The 22,994-nt window shown below is 45.2% G+C and overlaps 1 protein-coding gene across 2 annotated transcripts in view; it reads left to right on the top strand.

Moving 5' to 3' along the window:
* Positions 1-5,762: 5,762 nt before the first annotated feature.
* ANKRD29 (ankyrin repeat domain 29) overlaps positions 5,763-22,994 on the top strand; it is a gene marked incomplete at both ends in the record, with an annotated part of 43,468 nt that continues 26,236 nt past the window's right edge. The window contains 3 exons of one of the 2 annotated variants that reach the window (XM_079717754.1): positions 5,763-5,796; positions 16,799-16,909; positions 20,369-20,467. In XM_079717754.1, coding sequence (XP_079573880.1) covers positions 5,776-5,796; positions 16,799-16,909; positions 20,369-20,467 — 231 coding nt within the window. Of the gene's footprint in view, positions 5,797-8,515; positions 8,591-16,798; positions 16,910-20,368; positions 20,468-22,994 lie in introns of those variants that run through there. The other variant, XM_079717753.1, reaches the window with a different exon arrangement.

Raw genomic sequence — 22,994 nt, 5'->3', positions numbered from 1 at the left:
GGCTCAGTAGCATCCATCTTGGGTTCTTCCAGGGCTTTATCTACTCTCTGGCTGGGTGGGTAGTCTCCCGTTTAAGTTCATGTCAGGTTTCTGAGCTATTATTAGAAAGGAGTTCTCATTTCCATGTTTACATGATTTAACTCCATGCCTAAGCCAACTGAGCTCCAGGTACCTGCTGGAAAATGAACCTCAAACTGAGCCATTCAATGACTTGAGAAGAACAGTATTTATAGAGGATCATTTAAGGGTCAGTGGTCCCCCCCAGCCTCCTGGAAGCCAACCCAGCAGATGCTGTACCTAAGCTGCACTATTTTGAGTTCTCCTGAATTCCTCTGATGTTAGGTTGTCAGCCTGCATGAAGGAATAGCCCCAAATCAGCTCTGTGAAATTTACCAATGCATTTACCATAATGATAATGCTGAGGAAGTTGTGCATTGCTCTGTATAGTTTTAGTTCTGCCTGTAATAGCTGACCGTTTCACAGGCAACTGGAGAGTTTTGATCTTAGGGACACTCATGAACCATAAAAATGATGGTGTTCCAGCTCTGTGTTGGTTGTTGAAAAGCGAAGTGTGTCCCTCATGCCTCCCCTTTTGTGTTCTCTCTTATTCCTGGCTTTGTGTTATCTTTCCTGTTTTCAATTTCTCTTTGTCCCATTTTTTTAATTTCTTATTTTATTTTTACCTTGTTTTATTCTATGCAATTGTTTAAGAGAATTTAAATAATGTCTGGCAGGGGTATAAATAAGCAAACAAATAACTAGAAAGCTTAGTGCATATAATGTTTGCCTACACAGTCAGCATTCAGAAAAATCCAAAATAATAATTTAATCACCCCGGATGGAGGTATAAAACTGCCAGAGAATTTCTGTAAAGCAATTGGTAGATATGAATTAGCAGCTTTACAATGTTCATATGTTTTGGCTCTGGAATTCTAGAAATTTATCCTAGTATGAAATAATGAGAGGTGTGGATAAAATTTAGGTATGAAATAACTATTCTAGGATTATTTTTAACAGCAAAAATAAAAGCAATGAAAAGTCTTGTAATAGGATAAAGGTTAAATCAATTATAGTATACCTCAATTTTAAATGCAGTCATTAAAAGCAAGATTTTCAAAGATTTTTTATGCCAGAGGAAAATGTCCTTTTTAGCATGTTTGTAAAAAAGCAGAATACACATGATTCCAATTATGTTATTACATGCTTTTTAAAAGATCAGGGACATAGTTAGCAACTGATAACTCTAGGAAGTTGTATTAAAGGTCATTGTTATATATCTTTGTTCTATATCATTGTTCTATATCTATATCTATATCTATATCATTGTTATGTACAGACCTGGAAAGATAGCATAGTGGAGAGAGCAGGAGTTTTACTCTCAAATTTTCCTGGGTTCAAATACCACTTTCTTACTTTTCATCCCTGTGATTATAAACAAGTTCTCACCCACTCTGAGTCTCAGTTTCATCATCAAGAATGCTTTCATATAAAGCTGGAATGAGAGTAAAATTTAATGACACATTTAAAATGCCAGCACGTAATGGACATTAATTAACATGGGTTAAGTTCCTGACCCTTTGCCCCCCACCCCTTGCTTTCATTCTCACCCAGGATCAGAATACTTTCAATGGAAAGTAGCTTAAACAGCAAGAAATCCTGGGACAGGGCAGCCCCAGATGGTCAACACAGACCTTAGTGACACCATCTCTTTGCTCTGCCACGCTCAGAAGATAGCTCCCCTCGTGGTCACGAGACGATTGCAGCAATTCCAGGCATCACATCCATTCAGGACAGCATCACAAGGAAGAAAAGACTTTCTCCTCCTGGGTATCTCTCTTAGAAGCAAGGAAATCTTTCTCAGAAGCCCCCAGCACACCTCCTCTCATGTCTCAGAGACCAAAATATGCCACACGCCCACACCCAAACCAAGCACTGTCACTAGCTTAGATTAGAAAGTTTTGGACAGAAAATAGGGCTGGGGTCCCTGAAGCATATCCCAAGGTGCAGTACAGTAGATGCCTGAGCAAAATTGGTGTCTTGATCAGGAAAGAGAGGGGCAATGGGTGTTGGGCAGATTGTTCAATGCCGTGTCTGCTACACTCCCAGCTGTAGGAAGCCTTGTCTGGTGTAAATTCCAAAAGGAGAGACTGAGTTAACCAGCTGGAGATGTGGGGTGGGAATGTAGATGGGGGATGTAGACAGGCAAATTGTCCAGGTAGACTCTTAATTGGGGTGAAGGGGCCTCATGACAAAAAGAGGAGCAAGAGGGCTCAGTAGACCAGCCTGACCTACTAGAGCAAGTCCTGCTAGGGCGTAAACTGAGAGTGCAAAATCGAGAACAAACACATTACAGTCTGTGCTGGTATAAACCGCGGTGATAACAAACATGGCCTCATTTGAAATGTACTCAGATGGCTGTGCTTATGTGTCATGGGTGTCTGCAAAGGAGTGGTGGGCTTTCTGACCGTGTAGATGTGGAGAACATAATTCCTGAATCTCCTATTCAATCAACAATGAACACATTTCAACCACCTACCATATCTCCATAAACTAACCCCTGAAAAAAATAAAAGACATATTATAAGACTCAGAGTCTGGCTTTGAAGAATTTAGACTCCGCTGGAGGAGTCAAGAGTAACAGAAGCAAAGTCTAGAGAAATACCTCGGGCTAACGGATGTGGTGCAGAAAAGAATTACAGCAAGAACTCAACAAAGTTGGGAGAGAGATGGCTGAGGGGCAGGGTGCAGGAAGGGACTGGAGCTGGGAGCCTGGAGCTGGGAGTAACTCCGCTAGGTCAAGATTGGGGTTAGGGCAGACAGAAGAGGGAAGACACGAGCGAGCCATGGGGACAGGAGGGAGGATGATAACAAGGAAACGCCTAGGACAAGTGTGGAGCCCTTCTTTTGGGGAGTGAGAAAGTATTTGAATATGGAGGGTGGGGCTACAGGGATTGAATTTCCTGTGTTAGGCCTGGTGGGTTCCTGCTAAGTTCCAGAGTAGAAGACTTTAGAAGGAGATGCCTGGCTCTGGCCATGAGAGTTTTGCTCTGTTTGGGGGCTTTTTCATGAAGACAGGCTGAACCATGTGTATGGGATGGTGTATATGCACATTCTTTTTTTTTTTTTTTTTTTTACCATTTAAACTTTTTATTCAGTCACTTTCTTTCCTTTGACAAGAATCCCATCAGCAGCCTGACCAGAGACAATGCCCAAAACAACTCTGAGTGGAAAGGAAACAGGCTTTGAAGCCAGAAAGACTTTTTTTTTTTTGGCTGTGTTGGGTCTTCGTTGCTGCACGCGGGCTTTCTCTAGTTGCGGCGAGCCGGGGCCAGTCTTGGCTGCGGCGCATAGGCCTCTCATTGCGGTGGCTTCTCCCGCAGCGGAACACGGGCTCCAGGCACGCGGGTTTCAGCAGTTGTGGCACGCAGGCTCAGTAGTTGTGGCTCGCGGGCTCTGCAGTGCAGGCTCAAGAGCTGTGGCACACAAGCCCAGTTGCTCCGCGGCATGTGGGATCCTCCCAGACCAGGGCTCGAACCCGTGTCCCCTGCATTGGCAGGCAGATTCTTAACCACTGTACCACCAGGGAAGCCCACAGAAAGACCTAATTAAAGGTCTAGCCTGACCACTCATTAGCAAATTACTTCATCTTTCAGAAACAGTTTTTTCCAGCTGTGGACTGAGCATAATACACACCTCATAGCATTCTTACAAGGGAAGGTCCTGGTACATAGCACTCAAAATATTAATTCTTTCCCTTCCTCTTTTTGTTTATCAAAACTATTAATAAAGTAAAACTTCCAATGCTTGATTTTATATAATAATGTCATGTAGCTACTTCAAAACTATCTCATCCATAGGCACCCAGGGCAGGGGAAAAGCTTTGAGTCTTTTTTTTTTTTTACTTTTTGGCAGCACAATGCAGCACGTGGGATCTTAGTTCCCCGACCAGGAATGGAAACCGCGCCCCCTGCAGTGGAAAGGAGGAGTCTTAACCACTGGACGGCCAGGGAAGTCCCTGAGTCTAACTTGATTTTAAAAATTAGAAATTCCTATCAAATTTTGGAACTTTCCTTAAAATTGTTTTAAACACAAAGTAATACAATTTATCCATACAAGATAAACATTTTTATGTTCTTTATGAACTTTAATTTTTAGTTATTTTTTAACTTTTAAATTAAAAAATCATTACAAATTGATTGGAAAAAAGAAGGAGGCTCAAACAGAGGTGAGGGGGAGGATGAGTGGATTCCTGTAGTGTGAGGGTGTGAGACGTTCACTTTTACTTTAGCATTCGAATTTTCTAGAAAGGATATTATTGCTGTTTATACTTTAAAAATAATATATTTTTTAATAAAAAAAATATGACTCTCCCACTTTTACTCCCCTCAGACCAACCCTGGGCAATTAGCAAGCAGTACGTTCGAGGGAGTGGACAGCTCCTGTGATACTGCAGGTGTGCAGGATAAGGCCAAGAGGAGGAGGTGATCGGTGTGGTAAAAAGATAGAGTAATATGTGTCTATTTCAAACTGTGCCCTTCACCTTCAAAAAGGAAAATACCACTTATCATTCCTTTAGTCAAAAGGCTTGTTTCCCAGCTCTTTCCCCAGGAGGAAAAATCCCAGATTCTTATAAAAGAAAAATAAGAAAAAGAAAAGAAAACCTAGAAGGTCAGAAACAAAAATGAAAATAGTTATTTGAAAGAGTGGTGGGATGATGGGTGAATATTTTTCTTATGTTTCATTTCCATCATCATCATATTTGTGCTGTAATGAAGGTTAAGAGTCATCTGATGAAGACCATGCCTTTCTGGAGGATGTGGGTGTGTGTGGATTTGTGTGTGGATGTGTGTGTACTGTGTATACATGGATGTGAGTGTGGAATTATGTATTGTGTGTGAACCTGTGTGTGTGGAATGTAGAGTCTGTGTAGAGACTGCAGTGTATGTGTGTGAGGAATGTGGATGTGCATGGAGTGTGTGCATGAGAGAGAAGGTGGGTGTGTGAGGGGTGTGGGTGTGTTTTTTTTTTTCCTCCTGAACCAAAATTTTATTTTAAATTAAGTTTTTAGTGCATACGAAAATTTTTCATAACACATGACATATAAAGATGTTAGCACATTGAACTACAACAGAAAACATTTTTATCCAACTTTTGAATCATTAATATGCTTATTTCTCCTGTGAATAAATGCAGTTAGCTTAAATCAACTTTGTCACGGAGTATCAAGTAGGTTTAAAACGTGGGGCTAGGGTTGAGTGTGTGTAACCTGGAAAGTGTGCACAGTGTGAGGTGTACAGTTTGGAGTGGGAGAGAGTGAGCCTGGATGTGTGAAGAGTGATGTGAGGTTGTGAGCGTGCAGTGGCGTGTGTGTGAACCTGTGTGTGTGTAGAGTGTGCACAGTGCGTGCGGAATTGGGAGTGTGTGTGTGGTAGGTACGCGGAGGGCGGTCGCGTGTGAGCCCCCTCCCCTCCCCTCCCCTCCCCTCCCCTCCGCTCCCCTCCCCTCCCCTCCCCTCCCCTCCGCTCCCCTCCCCTCCCCTCCGCTCCCCTCCCCCTTCCCCTCCCCTCCCCCTTCCCCTCCCCTCCCCCTTCCCTCCCCTCCCCTCCCCTCCCCCCTTCCCCTCTTCTCTCCTCCCGCCCCGGCCCCGTCTGCGGCGGCGAGAGCGCGCAGCGCCGGGAAGGCCGCCCCTCTGCGGAAGGCGGCGGGAGAGTGGGGGAGGGCCGGGCCGGGCGTCCGGGCCGGAAGCGCGCCGGTCCCGGCGGGGCGGCCGCGGACATGTGCAGGATGTCGTTCAAGGTGAGCGCCGTGGGCTCCGGGAGGGCGCGCCGGGCGGGCGGCAGACCTGCGGCGGCGGGGCCCGCACCCACCGTCCGCCCGGACCCGCCGCGGGCCCGCAGGGTGGGGTGGCCGCCGCCCCGGGGGTGCTGGCGGGGGACGGGAGGGAGCGACCAGGCCTGGATGGCTCCTGTGGTTTGTGGTCTAGGGGTGCGCTTTTTGCCCGAAAGGCTTTCAGTACTTCTGGCTGCAGGTGCGGTGAGCCCGCCCGCGGGGCGCAGGGGCGGCGAGGACTGTCGCCGGGGTAACAGTCGGGCGGGGGCGGGGAAGAAGCCCCGGGTCCGCGCTCCTCTGCGGCCGCCCCTCTTAGGAACCAGGGCTGCGGCACCGATGCCCGATCCTGCGTCCGCGTTCCCGAACGCCAGCCGCACCACTGCTGCCTCCTCCCCACAGGACTTTTTTTGACCCTGAAGCTGAGTGACCAGCGCAGAGTGGAGCTGCGACTGATTACCAGACTTCAGTGTTCAAAGAGGTTATTAAAGTCATTCATTTAACGCCCACATTTTAGGATGAAAATGAGTTCATTGATATGCCTCTATTGAAGGGTTTAATAAAAATAGTAGTTAAAATGTATTGAGCACATAAAATGTGCCCGACTCTGAACCAAGGGCATCATGGTGCATCTTCTGAATCCTCAGGGGGACCCACGAGATGGTACTTTGGTGCCCCCCACTTTTTTTTTTTTTCCAAATAAAAAAACTAAAACATGGAGAAGTTAAATAACTCCTCCCACAGCCGTGCAGCCAGTGTGTGAATGGTGTTCAGATTGAAACCCAGGTGTGTCTGGCTTCAAAGCCAGTGTAATCCCACCTTTTACAGTAGCTCGTGTAAGCAGAAGAATGACACGGTGAGATTTGCATGTTAGAAAGATCTCTGGCTATGGTTCGGAGAAGAGAATGGAGCTGGGAGACCAGTCAGGATGATGTTGGGGTCATCTTGTTAAATGGTACCAGACTAGGGCACAGCTTTTGAGGATGGGAGGAAGCAGACAAATGTGAGTGACAAAAAAATTTTTAATCAGAAGAATTCGGTAATTGATGTTATTCACTGAGTTAGAGAAGGCCAGAGAAGTAAAGATAAAATGTTTGGGGTGGGACATGTCAAGTTTAAGGATGGATAGGAGTCCAAGTAGAGATGTTGGTTAGACAGATGTACAAACTGGGAGCCCAGGAGAGTAGTCTAGGCAGGAGATAGAGATGAGATTTAGGAGTGAGCAGTGTTAAGTGGTCATTGAACCCTTGGGGATGAATGTGATTGCCCAGTGAGATCACGTAAAGGTAGAAAATAAGAGGACTGGGCTTCCCTGGTGGCGCAGTGGTTAAGAATCCACCTGCCAATGCAGGGTACACAGGTTCAATCCCTGGTCCGGGAAGATCGCACATGCCACGGAGCAGCTAAGCCCGTGTGCCACAGCTATGGAGCCTGTGCTGTAGAGGCCGTGTGCCACAACTACTAAAGCCTGTGAGCCTAGAGCCCGTGCTCCACAGCAAGAGAAGCCACTGCAATGAGAAGTCCGCGCACCGCGACGAAGAGTAGCCCCCGCTCACTACAACTAGAGAAAGCCAACGCGCAGCAACCAAGACCCAAATAAAATTTATTAAAAAAAAAAAAAAAAAAAAGAGGACTGAGGACAAAATCTTAAAGAAGCTCAAGACTTTAAGAATGAGCAGAATAAAGGAAACCCATTGAGAAAATAGAGGAGCAGACAGAAATGTATGAGAAAAATCAGAAGCATGTGCTATCATTAAGCCAAGAATCTGTAGTCTTTCCATAAAGGCAGAGAGGGATGCAGAGTTAAATACCACAGAGAAATCAAACAAGCTTAGAATCAAAAAGTGCCCCTTGAATTTAGTAACAAAACAGGCTCTGGTGACCTTGCTGAGAGCAGTTTTAATGTAATGTTGAGTTCAGAAGCCAGATTGTAATAGCTTGAAAAGAGAGTGGGTGGAAACCACAAGTGGAGAGAACTCTTTCAAAAAATTCTTCGGGAAACAGTGGCTGCAGCAGGAATCCAGACTTGGCCAAGGGTTTGTTTGCTTTAAAATGGTAGAGACTTGAGCATCTTTAAATGATAATAGACATCTCAACAATAAACAAGACAACCCAATTTTAAAATGGTCAAAGGATCTGAATAGACGTTTGTCCCAAGGAGATATACAAATGGCCAATAAGCCACTGAAAGGATATTTGACATCATTAGCCAACAGGGAAATGCAAATCAAAACCACAATGAGGGCTTCCCTGGTGGCGCAGTGGTTGAGAGTCCGCCTGCTGATGCAGGGGACACCGGTTCGTGCCCCGGTCCGGGAAGATCCCACATGCCGCAGAGCGGCTGGGCCTGTGAGCCATGGCAGCTGAGCCTGCGCGTCTGGAGCCTGTGCTCTGCAACGGGAGAGGCCACAACAGTGAGAGGCCTGCGTACCACAAAAAACAAACAAAAAAACCACAATGAGATACCACTTCACACCCATTAAGATGATTACAGTCAACAGGACAGACAGTGACAAGTGTTGGCAAGGATGTGGAGAAATTGGAACCCTCATACATTACTGGTAGGAATAGAAAATGATGCAGAAATAATAGAAAACAGTCTAGTCATCCTTCAAAGAGTTAAACATAGAGCTACCATATGATCCAACAATTCTGCTTTTAGGTGTATATGCACAAGAAATGAAAACATATGTCAGGAATTTATATCTCATGGTGCTGGAGCCTGGGAAGTCCACAATCAAGCTGTTGGCAGGTTCAGTGTCTGGTGAGAACCCTCTTCCTGGCTTGCAAACAGCCACCTTCTGGCTATCTCCTCAGAAAGGGGAGAGAAGGAGCTCTAATGTCTTCCTTTTCTTGTAAGGGCACTAACCCCATGATGGGGGCTCCACCCTCAGGACCTAATCTAAACCTAATTATCTCCAAATGCCCCACCTCCAAATATCATCACAATGAGGGTTAGGAATTCAACATAGTAACTTGGAGGGGGGAGGACACAGTCATGCAGTCCATAACATGGTATATCCATATAATGGAATATCATACAACCAACAAAAAGAATGAATCACTCATACATAGCAACATGCATAGACCTTGAAAACATTATGTTAAGTGCAAAAAGCCAGATACAGAAGGCCAGGTATTATCTGGTTCCATTTATACAAAATGTCCAGAATAGGCAAACCCATAGTGACAGAAAGTAACTTAGTGGTTGCCAGGGACTGGGGGAAGAAGGGGGTGATGGGGAGTGATTGTTAATAGGTACGAGGTTTCTCCTGGTTGATGAAAATGTTCTGGAATAGTGGTGATGGTTGTGAAACCTTGAGATTAAACTAAAAACCACTGAATTATATGCTTTAAAAGGATGAATTTTATAGTATGTACATTATATCTCAATAAAAAAGTATTTTATTTTTTTTTTTTTTTTTTTTTTTTTTTTTTTTTTTTTTTTTTTTTTTGCGGTACGCGGGCCTCTCACTGCCGTGGTCTCTCCCGTTGCGGAGCACAGGCTCCGGACGCGCAGGCTCAGCGGCCATGGCTCACGGGCCCAGCCGCTCCGCGGCATATGGGATCCTCCCGGACCGGGGCACGAACCCGTGTCCCCTGCATCGGCAGGCGGACTCTTCAACCACTGCGCCACCAGGGAGGCCCTAAAAAAGTATTTTAAGATGACAACAGGGAGTGCTGAGAAGGCTTGCGCACAGAGGGGATGATTGAGCTGAGTGCTGAAGTTCTCAGGAGGTGGGGGGGCAGAGATATTGATGTTTTGTAAAGTGAAGGCCAGGATGCGGTCAGAATTTGGGGTGGGCAGAAAGGAAGGTGCCAACATTTTCAGTGAAGAAAATGTTCATTTTCAGTGAAGAAAATGTCAGGAGGCGACAACTACCTTGAGGTGAGGCAGAGGATGAGAAGGTGGGATGGCCTGAGTCTTGAAGCAGCAGAGATGTACACCTGGTGAGAAGGGCAGTGTCTGGAAGCCAGGTGAGGAGGGCCCAGCCCCATTCTCCACCCTAGGACTGGGGTGGGAGCAGGCCCAGCCTCCCCCAGGGAGGCAGAGGAAGCTCGGTGCTAAGTGAAGGAGAAAGACGGTTGATTTTCCAGCAAGTGGAGGAGTTCCAAAAGGCACAGAGGGAAGGCTTGAGGGGGAGTGGGGGAGGGGAGCAGAGTCACAGGACGGTGACTAACCCTGCACTAGCCCCAGCTCCCATCATACCAAACACATTAAAATGTACTCTCAGCCCACAATGAGAATAGCAACTTTTGGGAATTCCCTGGCAGTCCAGTGGTTTGGACTCAGCACTTTCACCGCCAGGGGCCCAGGTTCATTCCGTTTGGGGAACTAAGATCCCACAAGCACTTTTGTTGTACATTTTTGGAAGGATTTGTATACTATTGCTTTTTAAATTATTTAGCAACAAATAACATTTAATTTACATTTGTCCAGGATTTTTCTGCAATTCAGTAGTTCTTGTATAGTGAGAAAATCAGACCTGCCGATTATATTCATGTGTCAGCGACATTTTATGAATACCAATTTTAGCAATTAGTAAAGTTGACAACATGTTACATTTCGTACATACTGAATCAAGTTTTCATTAACTTTGATTTTGGAGCCATAGATTAACTGTTTCATTTTCATCGGCAGCTGAAAGGCTTGTAGGCCCGAGGCCCTGGATCTCCAAGGCCTGCATTGAAAAGACCCAGCATTGTTGGCTGAGTCTGTGGGAGGATAAACAGAGCGTTAGAAGCCACAATTTTGCTTCTTCTCGATGACTGAGTCACCACTTGTAGGGCTATTTGCTTCTGAACCACGTGGACACCCTTTTTTTTTTTTTTACAACTTTATTGGAGTATAATTTGCTTCACAATGGTGTGTTAGTTTCTGCTTTATAACAAAGTGAATCAGTTATACATATACATCTGTTCCCATATCCCTTCCCTCTTGCATCTCCCTCCCTCCCACCCTCCCTATCCCACCCCTCCAGGCGGTCACAAAGCACTTAGCTGATCTCCCTGTGCTATGCGGCTGCTTCCCACTAGCTATCTATTTTACATTTGGTAGTGTATATATCACGTGGACACCCTTTTTTATCCTTTGTCCATTATGCTGTCAGCAGTCCCTTCTTGCTGGTAGCCTTTGCCTCTCCAGTAAACTTCCTGTTTCACGCTTGGCAACTCCCAATTTGTTCTGGTTGGGAAAAGAGATACATGTTTGTTGGGATTGTTTTTAAAGTAAAAGCAAACTCAAAGTGCAGGTCTGAGTCTTTTTGTGGAATGAAGCTCGTAGATTTCAGTACATTAACTTTTGTCTTTATAACAACTATTTCTCCAAGGCTGAGGTTGCCAAAAGTCTGGCACAATTTGGGGGTTAGACCCTAACCCAATGAGGGAGGTCACCATCCCAGGGGAATCATCACTAGATAAAGAATAATACCTAGGTCTTTCTTGTCTTACCCAAGAGGATAAAGCATCTCAATACCAGGCTTTATCTTGGTGATGGAAATTGCTCATGTCTTGGCCAGACGTACAGGAACTTGTATGTTTCATCTATGTTCTGAAGGTATGTAAATTATCTCAAAATCAACTCCAGTTCATCAATCACCTGAAATTTTTTGGATGAGCCACAGGAGAATAAATTAACAAAGCCATGTATTTTTTTAACAGCTTTATTGAAATACAGATCACATACCATATAATTCACCAAGCTAAAGTGTTCGTTTCAGTGGTTTTTAGCATATTCACAGAGTTGTGCACCCACTAGCACAATCAATTTTAGAATATTTTAATCACCCCAAAAAGAAACTATATACCTCTTAGCAGTCACTGTATTCCTCCAAACACCCTTGTTTCAGAAAACTGCGAAACTACTTTCTACCTCTATCGATTGGCCTATTCGGAACATATATGTGTTAAACAGACCTTAAACGTGGTCTTGAGTTCTGAGTTTGGAAACACCAGTGTTATACAGGCCTACCTCTTAGGCAGAATGCCTGGGTGAATAAATCACTTACTTTTTCCTCTTAGGTTTCCTATCACTTACAGAAGTGTAATGATGCTTACAACACAGGGTTAACTCTCAGTTAATGTTTATTAAGCAATTCTGTAAATTTCAGCCATTTAGCACAAAGTGGAATGGTGACATATCCAAAGCCTCCTCCTGCCCCGTGGTCCCTCAACCCTCCTTATCCCCTTGTTTAATGCGGCTTCGAACATCAGAGAAATTCATCGTTGAACAAAGCTAATGTTCTCTTGATTAGATTAATTATACAAATGAAATCCAAATTATTCTCAACCCTTTTTTAAACCAGTAGTTTAGATCTCTACCACCTCTTAGCTTTTAATCAGAATTCCAGTTCTGTACAAGTAACAACTTCCCTTCTGTGTTTCTCTCCCCTTCCTTCCCGGATTTAATTTCTGGTAGTGTGCTGATGACCACTGTGTGAGCCAAAATTCTGGCAGTAAATAGGGGGAAAAAAGAGAAGGGAAGGTGGCATATGTGGAAGATTATACTCAGGTTTTCTCACAGCGGATAAGATTTAGGATCTCAGACTCTGGACCCAAACAGACTTGGGTTTGAATCCCGTTACTTCCTAGCTGGATGACCTTACATAAGTCACTTCTGTGCCTCAGTTTCCTCATCTTAAAAATGGAAACAGTAACACCTACCTCATGGGGTTTTTCTGGGAATTAAAAGCGTTAGAACAGTGAGAGTACTCAGCACACCGCCTGATACAGAGCAAGAACCCAACGTAGGTTGTCACTGCTGTGATGACAGTGTCACAGCCAACAGCCTGCTTGCAGAGACCCGAAAAACCAAGGAAGAGGTTAACTAGTAATCACACGATTGGTGAAGTGCCTTAAGATTTGTGTGAAGCATTTTCACGTGCATCAGCTCCTTTAAAGGCTTAAAGGGCTGCCCTTTGTAAACAGCATTTTATGATTATGTGCAGATTGTACCCAGAGGAGGTTTGGAAGTTAACCAGGCAATGTGGTCTGTAGACCCCAAAGAGAAAGAAGGTCGTGGGACTTTCCATCTTGGCAGAAGAGGACTTGGAATGAGGGTAGGAAGGAGGTCACTGGGGTCCACACTGCCTATTCCTTGCTGTCTCAGGAGGAGAATTCCTCAGGAGGCAGGACGATAGGGTGGCTGAAAGCCCAGCCTCAAGCACCAGACTGCCTGGGGCTGAAGCCTGCCTTGTTGCTTCTCACTTCTCACTTACGTCATCTGAGCAGTGGGATAATAATGCACCCACTTCCCCGAGCTGTGATGAGCATTAAATGAGCTAGTCTGCAGAGGATGTGCCACTGGTACAGAATAAGCACTTGGTAAGTATTAGCTCAGGATTCCTGCACTCCAGTAAAACGGGTTGGCCACAGTGTGATAGGAGAACTTATGCATTGCTTTGCTGGACATTTCCACCTTGATGCCCCATAGGCATCTGAAACTCGGCATGTGCAAAGTTGAACTCATCACTTTTCCCATAATCTGCCTTTCAACCGGAGCTTCCGACTTCCATGAGTGGCACCACGTCTGCCAGGCTTCCTCTCCCTCTGCTCCTGCACAAACAGTCACACCGAGACTATTCAGTTTAGCTCCTTGAAATTTCTCCCGTCTGTCTCATCCTGCTGTCCCCACGATCGTAGCCTCAGCTCACCATCTCTTCCCTGTCTGTACAGTTTCTCCTAACCTTGTAGACACCAGTCTCAGTCTGGCTCCAGTCCTCAGACCGGCTCCAGTCCTTCCTTGACTCCCTGGTACCCACCGGATGAAGTCCAAGCTCCATTACATAGCACAGCAAGTCCTTCAGGATGTGGCCCTGACTACCTGCCCTACAGCATCTCCTGCCCTCTCTCCCCCCACGTCCTTCACTCCAGCCCTTCCGAGCTAGTGACGGTTCCCAGGATGCCCCCATGTCATTGCATCAGCACCCTGCATGCCTGGGATGCTCGTTTCCTACTGGCCCATAAAGCCATTGGAGCAGAGATCAAGGTTGACTGGTACCTCTAGTTCTAGCCCCTGGCCAGTGCCACTGTCCCAAGCACATGCCAGTGACCAAGCAAATGAATTCTCCTGGACAAGTCTTAAAGGGCTGTGAGGACTGTGCATCTAGAGCTCACATCTCTTGAGCGTTTGCTGTCAAAGTGCATTTGCACGTATTACTTCATTTAGCCTCTAACAGCCCATGACAGAGGTACAGTTGACCCTCCGTGTCTTCAGGTTCCACATTTGCCTATTCAACCACAGATCAAAAGTATTCAGAAAAAAAATTCCAGAAAGTTCCAAAAAGCAGAACTTGAATTTGACCTGCACTGGCAACTATTTACATAGCATTTACATGTGTAAGATATCACAAGTAATCTCGAGATGATTTAAAGTATGTGGGAGGAGATACATAGGTTATATGCAAGTACTGTGCTGATATATATAAGAGACTTGAGCATCCACAGAGTTCAGTATCTGCAGGGGGTCTAATCCCCCGAGGATGCTGACTATACCACCACTATTAATATCATTCTCGCTTTCCTAGGGCAGAGATAAATTAAATAACCTGCCCAAGGTCCCAGAACCGGGAAGTAGCAGGGCCAGGACTTGAACTCACCTCTCTCTCACCCCAAATCAACTACTCTATCATGCCTCCACCTCCCAGTATATCAAGCTCTTGAGGGAAAATGAAGGATTTACACCTTTTCCCAAAGCTCAGTTTCTAGAACCTTGTAGGAAACCAGGATGTCTAACCCGTGCAGGAGAGGAATCCCTGAGGCCATCCTAAAGGCAGGAGAGGCTCCTGGCTGGAGAGCTTGTTATGACAATAGAAGTTTGGGGCTTGCAAATGGTTTTTTGAAAGGTATTTGGGGTTAAAGGGAAACAACAAAATCATTGAAAATGATTTAGTTTATGACTCTCAAGTTTTCATGTTTCCAGAAAAGCCAACAAAGCTGTTCCATGGTGCATATTAAATTGTCTTCCTGATTCACCCTCCCAAACTTCATCTTGGCTTTGTGCAATCTCTCTATTTAAGGGGCATTGTTTCATGACTTATTATACAAGTCAAACCAGCCTTGCCATTGCTTCACACACTTACTAACAACTGTAACATCAGACCCAGCCTGGTTCAAAAACCACAGACACTGGGTGTGAAAACTCCTGGGACAGTAAAACTTACAGCTTCAGGGGAAGCAAATTATTCACCTGGAATTTAAGGTGAACTTTTTCCTCCTCACTGAGCCAGGGAAGCATTCCAAGTATGTTTGTCATCTGCTTATCACTCCCCACTTTGCCACGCTCTTGTCCAAGAATGCACAAGAACACTAAGTTGTGTTGTGCATGTGCTGAAGAGCTCCTGAAATTAAATCCTCACACCCACGGGTGCTGTCACCACTCTGCTGCCACTGGACTTTCACTTGTGATGGTTCGGTGAAGCAGGTGAAATTGTCGGTGTTTTCTTTTTAACTTAGCATTGGTGAGTTAGGTTTTGTATGTAATACCTTATACATATACTTAGAAGACGTATTGCATAAAAGACCCTCTGGGTCAGATATGTGCTTTGAGCCCACCCCAAAAAGTGTTTTTGTTAAACAATTTGAATACTAGAAAATTTCCTGAGACCAGCAGAATTCTTTATTAGTACCAATACTCTGAGTTCAGTTTTGCCTGTTGATTCTAACTTTGTAAAGAAAGTGAACAGAAGGAAAGAAACTAGTATTTGTAAGCATGGATGATGTGCTGGGCACCGTAATAGCCAATTAACCTGCATCATTTAATTTTTACCATAAACTTCAAGGCGGTAATGTGATCTCCATCTGAGCAAGAGGAATCCAGGCCTCAGCGGGGCCAAGTCCGTTGCCCAGGGCTGGGGTGGAAACCCTGAGCTGTCTGGTTCTGTCTGTCCCTGACCCCCACCAGGTACTGTTCTCTGCAAATTCAAATTGATCTGTTTTAGAGAAGGTGGTGGTACTACAGTCAACTCTGCAGCTCTGATTCAGGAGAACTCTTCTCCAGCTCTGTTCCTTCCGTAGTTGTTCCAATGTTAACTTAGCAACTTTAAAATAACCCAGGAGCGGAGTGAAGGATCCACTGGAGAGAACTGGAGTGGGAATGCCCGTTTTCATGGTGGCCTCACCCACTGACCATGTGGCTGACCACTTTACTCCTTTTTCTTTCTTTCTTTTTTTTTTTTTTTTTTGCGGTATGCGAGCCTCTCACTGTTGTGGCCTCTCCCGTTGCGAAGCACAGGCTCCGGACGTGCAGGTTCAGCAGCCATGGCTCATGGGCCCAGCTGCTCTGCGGCATGTGGGATCTTCCCAGACCGGGGCACGAACCCGTGTCCCCTGCATCGGCAGGCGGACTCTCAACCACTGCACCACCAGGGAAGCCCCTACTCCTTTTTCTTAAAGGACTCACAGCAACATTTTCTGCCCAGAGTTCCTTGTTCTCAGCAGAAACCTCTGGCAAGTTCCAGCTGAAACAGAGAAAATTTGGTGGAGGGAAAGTGAGGCATTTACCCAGGCAGCTGGAATCAGGTAGAAAGTATTGAGGGCACAGAAAAGGTACCTGTAAACTCAGAATTGGGAGAGATTTCCCTCTGCTTAGAGGCAAAGAGAGATTTGGGAACACTTCAGGGAGGAAATAACCTTTAAGCAGAACCTTGGCCGTGAAGGATGGGGGAAAATTCATTTCACACAAAAAGGAAACTGTGAACAAAGACACAGAGGCAGGAAAGTGAGGACATTGGTGGGAAATAGGGTATTAATAGTGCTGTGTAATCAAAAACACGGCTCTTCATCACAGCCCCATGGCTCGGGTATCTGCATCCCATAACCAAGTACACGACAATCACCTGTTGCCAGAGGAGCACTCTCAAATGATCAGACACATCTGGAAGGTCTCCCTTTTGAATGGTAGTGCGTACTTGCGTAGAAGTGGTCGTGTTAATGAAAGTCGATTTTAAGATTCTGTTTTGTTTTGCTTCTGCAGAAGGAAACCCCACTTGCCAACGCCGTGTTCTGGGCAGCGAGGAGGGGCAACTTGGCTCTGCTCAGGCTGCTGCTGAACAGTGGCCGAGTGGACGTGGACTGCAGGGACAGTGTATGGACCTGTCCATTCGGTACACGCATGCTGGGAGCTTGCCATCCCCCGCTGGCATGAGAGCGCCTGCTGAATACCCTTCCTTCACAGTGTTTGTCCGCTTTTTCATGTGTTTGCTTGCTTCATCCTTTTCAAAAAGTCCGAAGTACCATGGGGAACTTCAAAACATACTGGGGGGCTTCCCTGGTGGCGCAGTGGTTGAGAGTCCATCTGCCGATGCAGGGGACGCGGGTTCGTGCCCCGGTCCGGGAGGATCCCACATGCCGCGGAGCGGCTGGGCCCGTGAGCCATGGCCGCTGAGCCTGCGCGTCCGGAGCCTGTGCTCCGCAACGGGAGAGGCCACAGCAGTGGGAGACCCGCATACCACAAAAACAAACAAACAAACATACTGGGAAAGCCATTACCTGCATAAAACAGGAGGGGCCACAATAGGGGAAGAGACACGTCACTGGGAATCAGAATCGGCCAAGTCCAAGAAGAAAAGGGGGAGATGATTCAGAACGGAAGGGGGCTGCCGCGGATGTGGGAGTTGGGTTTTTTCTACTGAGAGACGGAAGCCTCCACCCAGCCTCTTATCCCTTCCTTACCTTTGCAAACACCAGTACCCTCATCGGCAATGAAGGGGAACTAAAAACAGGTCCTCCCACCTACTTTCAGGCATCACTGCGAGAGCCCTTTCTTCCCTGGCTAGAGGCAGCAATTTCTCTGTTCTCAGCAGGATGTCGCATCTCTGGGGACTAAGAGGACCTCAGATGAGGAGAGAGGAGATGTTTTGATTTTAGGGATTAAATAGAAATGTTTTCACGGGAGCCTTCTTGTTTTCCTGATAACAGGGTGTGCCATTTCCAGCTTTTATTGCGCAAATTTGGTAGGTGATGTCAGCCACCAGCCCAAGCGAGGTATCAAAGTTTGCTCCACTTTGCCCCACCCCGGGCATCAGTGCAGGACAGCTTGGGGTGCACCTCCAGACCCACTTGTAACTTTCTCCAGCTTGCTCTATGTCCCAGAGTTGGAGCTGTCTGGCCTGCCCCAGGGGACTGACTTCCCTCTGGCCTCCAGTAGGGTTTGGCCAGTGGGAGCGTTGGCAGGAATCAGAGGGAGGGAGGACAGGGATGTTGAGGAGTCTAGACCCCCCCATCCTGTCTGGCAGCAGGACTCTCACCCTCTCCGTCCTGGGAGCCACCACCTGTCCCTCGCGCCTTCGGGCCTGGGCTAGCAGTGCAGCTCCGCTGTTACTAGCTCCCAGTACTGTTCTTTGTGGTTTCCCTACATCCAGAGCATAGCCTTATAAATAGTCTCTTTATTAAACTTTCGTCCAGTTATCCCAGTTTGAATGTACCATCTGTTCTTTGCCAGGACCCAAACTGATATGGGGTCTTGGGCATCTGTGAACTGGTCGTCGGGTCTTACTTGGGTCTTGCTGGGCAGCAGTGCCACACTGGATAGAACTGGAGTGGGAGTGCCCGTTTTCATTGTGGCCTCACCCACTGACCATGTTGATGACCACTTTACTCCTTTTTCTTAAAGTCACCCCTTTTCAGACACCCCCTATGACCTTCTCCTGACTTCCAGCTTTGTGTAGCTTAATACATCCACAGATCCCTCCTCTTTTTTAAATTAATTTATTTGTTTATATTTTTGGCTGCGTTGGGTCTTTGTTGCTGCACACGGGCTTTCTCTGGTTGCGGCTAGCGGGGGCTACTCTTCGTTGCAGTGTGCGGGCTTCTCATTGCAGTGGCTTCTCTTGTGGAGCGCAGGCTGTAGGCGTGCGGGCTTTGTATTCTATTTCTCCTTTGTCCCAACCTCTGACTTTTCCTCAGTCGACCATGATGTAGAAGTGAAATACAGTGTATAAAGGAGCATTTTGGTTATTTGTTTCATTCATCTTCCCTTACTGTAAAATAGATGAGCCTGATGTTTTTTATTTTCTTTTTAAAATATCCAAGTTAAGTGCTCTGTGGTTCCTCTAGCTCATGATTGATTTGTATTTTGAGACCAGTGTGACCCATGATGAAAAAATTTTCTCATCTCTCATGCAAAGGATACATTCATAGCTTGCCTGTTCAGACTGGCTTTAAATCAAGGAATCTTCTGTCTGAATGCTGAATAAAAATGTTCTCACATTCAACAGGAAGTTGGTAACTCCAAGTTTGCTACTCTAATCTTGAAGAACATGGAGGAAGGCGTCCCCCTGAATGACAGGTGGTACAGCCGACATGAAGGTCTTAACATTCAAATACCAAATGCGGTCACATGGGGTAGAAGAATATCATAAAGCACTTCTGTGAAGCCACTAGCTCTTCTTGATTCTACCTGTACTTTTACTTTTAGCAAACAAGACTTTCCCCAAACTAGGATTGTCTTTCACACGAGTCAACAAAAACCAAATAATAATCTAACATTTACTGAGGCATCATAATATTATTTTAACATCTAACTCTTACTGAATATTTAACATTACTAAGCTAAGCACATCGCCTGAATTATTGCTTTTTCCCATTTAATTTAACCAGGCAGATACTTTTACTATTCCGCATTACGGATGAGGTGAATGAGCCTTTGAAAGCTCAGATAACCAGCCCAGAATCATACTGTCAGTGACCACTCAACTATACTGCCTTCCTACAAAATCCCACAGATGTATTGAATATATAGCACGAGGCTTCTAAGAATCACCACCCCGTACCTAGTGAGGCTTCCTCACAGGCAGAGCCGTCTGTCTCTCTCTTATCCTCTCCACAGAAGCAGGCTGCTGACCACACAGAAGAGGTGGTTCAGATTACAGTTTCGAGCCCTTGAAAACAAATGTAAATTAAACCACAAAAGTCCACTTGAATTGGAATATCAGGTGGTACGTCTCAAGTCCTTGAATCTTAAAGCTGGCAGGGACCTTGGCAATCATGTCATCCAGCTCCTCATTTTAAAGCTGAAGTAAATGAGCCCCAGGAATTGTGAGCAGTATGCCCCAGGTTACGCTGCTGGTTGATGACAGAGATGGACCCCGGGGCTCCTGACTCGCACTTCTGTAATCTCTCGTTGCATCTTTACCTGAATCAGTTTGAAAATAAAGAATTCTAAACTCAGAAAACCAACTAGTACCACTTAACCCACTTTTTTGCATTAGTAACAGTGTTTTGGCTCAGGAATCATAAAAAGAGGCCACTACATCACAGCCGCCTCAAAATGCAGTAACCATGGTTCACTTGGACTGCGTGTCTGAGGGTAATGGAAGTACGTGAATGTTTGAACTGAAAATTCCAGCCTCAGCAATTTGTCACTTTGCTTTTTCCTGTTTGGTCTGCATTATAAGATTATTCACGAGACACTTTTATTTACTGCGGGAGATGTTGCGCTCAGCTCGGACGTGTCCTGGGAAGAGCTGACGTCTGCGGCATCTTCTCCAGGCCACCTCTCTGGTGTCATGTGGCCTGACTGCTCATCTGTCTCTCCCCCACCCAGCACGGCACAACACTCCTCATGGTCGCCTCCTATGCTGGCCACATAGGCTGTGTGAGGGAGCTCGTCCTGCAGGGAGCTGACATCAATCTCCAGAGAGAGGTAAGTCAGGTTTTGCATGTGAATAAGAATAACGCAGCTCTATTTACAATAGCCAGGACATGGAAGCAACCTAAGTGTCCATCGACAGTTGAGTGGAGAAAGATGTGGCACATATATACAATGGAATATTACTCAACCATAAAAAGAAACGAAATTGAGTTACTTGTAGTGAGGTGGATGGACCTAGAGCCTGTCATACGGAGTGAAGTAAGTCAGAAAGAGAAAAACAAATACCGTATGCTAACACATATATATATATGGAATCTAAAAAAAAAAAAAAAAAAGTGGTCATGAAGAACCTAGGGGCAAGATGGGAATAAAGACACAGACCTACTAGAGAATGGACTTGAGGACACAGGGAGGGGGAAAGGTAAGCTGGGACGAAGCGAGAGAGTGGCATGGACATATATACACTACCAAACGTAAAATAGATAGCTAGTGGAAAGCAGCCGCATAGCACAGGGAGATCAGCTTGGTGCTTTGTGACCACCTAGAGGGGTGGGATAGGGAGGGTGGGAGGGAGGGAGATGCAAGAGGGAAGAGATATGGGGACATATGTATATGTATAACTGATTCACTTGGTTATAAAGCAGAAACTAACACACCATTGTAAAGCAATTATACTCCAATAAAGATGTTAAAAAAAAAAATAATAATGCTGGTGGCAGAGATGCGAAGTTCTCACAATAGTGAATTGTTAAAAAGGACTATAGAGTACAGTCATCCCTCCGAATACGCAGGGGATTGGGTCCAGGACCCCCCGTGGATACCAAAATCTGCAGATACTCAAGTTCCTTATGTGAAATGGCATAGTATTTGCACATGGCCTACGCATATCCTCCCATGTACTTTAAATCATCTCTAGGGTACTTATAATATCTAATACGATGTAAATGCTATGTAAATAGTTGCTGGTGCATGGCAAGTTGGAACTTTATGGAATTTTTCTTAAATTTTATTGGAGTATAGTTGATTTACAGTGTTGTGTTAGTTTCAGGTGTACAGCAAAGTGATTCAGTTATACATATACATATATTCTTTCTTTTTCAGATTCTTTTCCCGTATAGGTTATTACGGAATACTGAATAGAGTTCCCTGTGCTATACATTAGGTCCTTGTTGGTCACCTATTTTACATAAAGTAGTGTGTATATGTTAATCCCAAACTCCTAATTTATTCCTCCGCACCCACCACATTTCCCCTTTGGTAACTGTAAGTTTGTTTTTGAAATCTGTGTCTGTTTCTATTTATAAATAAGTTCATTTGTATCATTTTTTAATTAGATTCCACATATGAGTGATATCATATGATGTTTGTTTTTCTCTGTCTGACTTACTTCACTTAGTATGATAATCTCTAGGTCCATCCATGATGCTACAAATGGCATTATTTCATTCTTTTTTATGGCTGAGTAATATTCCATTGTATATATGTACCACATCTTCTTTATCCATTCCTCCGTTGATGGACATTTAGGTTGCTTCCATATCTTGGCTATTGTAATAGTGCTGCATCGAACACTGGGGTGCATGTATCTTTTCGAATTATGGTTTTCTCTGGATATATGCCCAGGAGTGGGATTGCCAGATCATATGGTAGCTCTATTTTTAGTTTTTTAAGGAACTCAGATTCTTCTGAGTAATTTCCACAACACTGAATCATCGTTTTAGGTCATTTTCACTTCAGTAGTTGATTTTCTTCTGGAAGGAAGATGTTTGGGCCCCCTTAGAATTCTACTTTAAAACTTCCCTAATCTTTTTATTTTTCCTCTCTGCTTTACAGCCTTTGTTTATTTTAACTTTAAAGAAAAGACAGATTTTCTCTAATAAAAAACAATACAGTCCAGATCTGCTTACTCAAAGACTTTATTGTGAAGGGCTAGTTCAACATACACAAAAATCTCTTAAGAAAAACGGAGAGAAGCTGGGAGAAGAAGAGAAACGTTTGTTTGATTTCCACCCAATGTATGGTTCTTATGGTCTTTATATTTATCTGTTTGGTTCCAACTGCTCAACTAATGTTCTTGGAGATGAAAACTATTGTGCATTGAACACAGTGGCCCTTGAGGACTTAAGTGTGTTGGGTTTAGAGGTAACCTGTGTGGCGCAAATAACGATGACGTGTAGGTCCCCGGTGACCCCCTGAATTCCCTAAGCCAGGTCAGTCTGGAAAAATAGCCAAAGAGAGGCCCTGACCTCACCCCGCGTATTTTGGAAGCTGGAAGAGAGTGCCTGGCAGTGCTGTGGAACTGACGCTTAGAGCAGACTTCTTCCTCGGTTCATCTGTAATCCATTTTGCAATATCAGAATATTTGTCTCCTGAAGATGTACCTGCCATTGTTTTCTTTAGTTGGCTCTCTAGACACATAGCATTTGCACACTTTGGTAGTCTCTAAAATTCATGTCTATTAAGAAGGTGAGGGATTTCCATGGCAGTCCAGTGGTTAGGAGTCCACGTTTCCACTGCAGGGGACACGGGTTTGATCCCTGGTCAGGGAACTAAGATCCCGCATGTGCACAGAGCAGCC

This window comes from Hyperoodon ampullatus (assembly GCF_949752795.1).
Source record: "Hyperoodon ampullatus genome assembly, chromosome: 13".
NCBI lineage: Eukaryota > Metazoa > Chordata > Mammalia > Artiodactyla > Ziphiidae > Hyperoodon > Hyperoodon ampullatus.
Note: the sequence above shows the minus strand (reverse complement) of the source record. Positions and strands in the feature narration are given on the sequence as shown.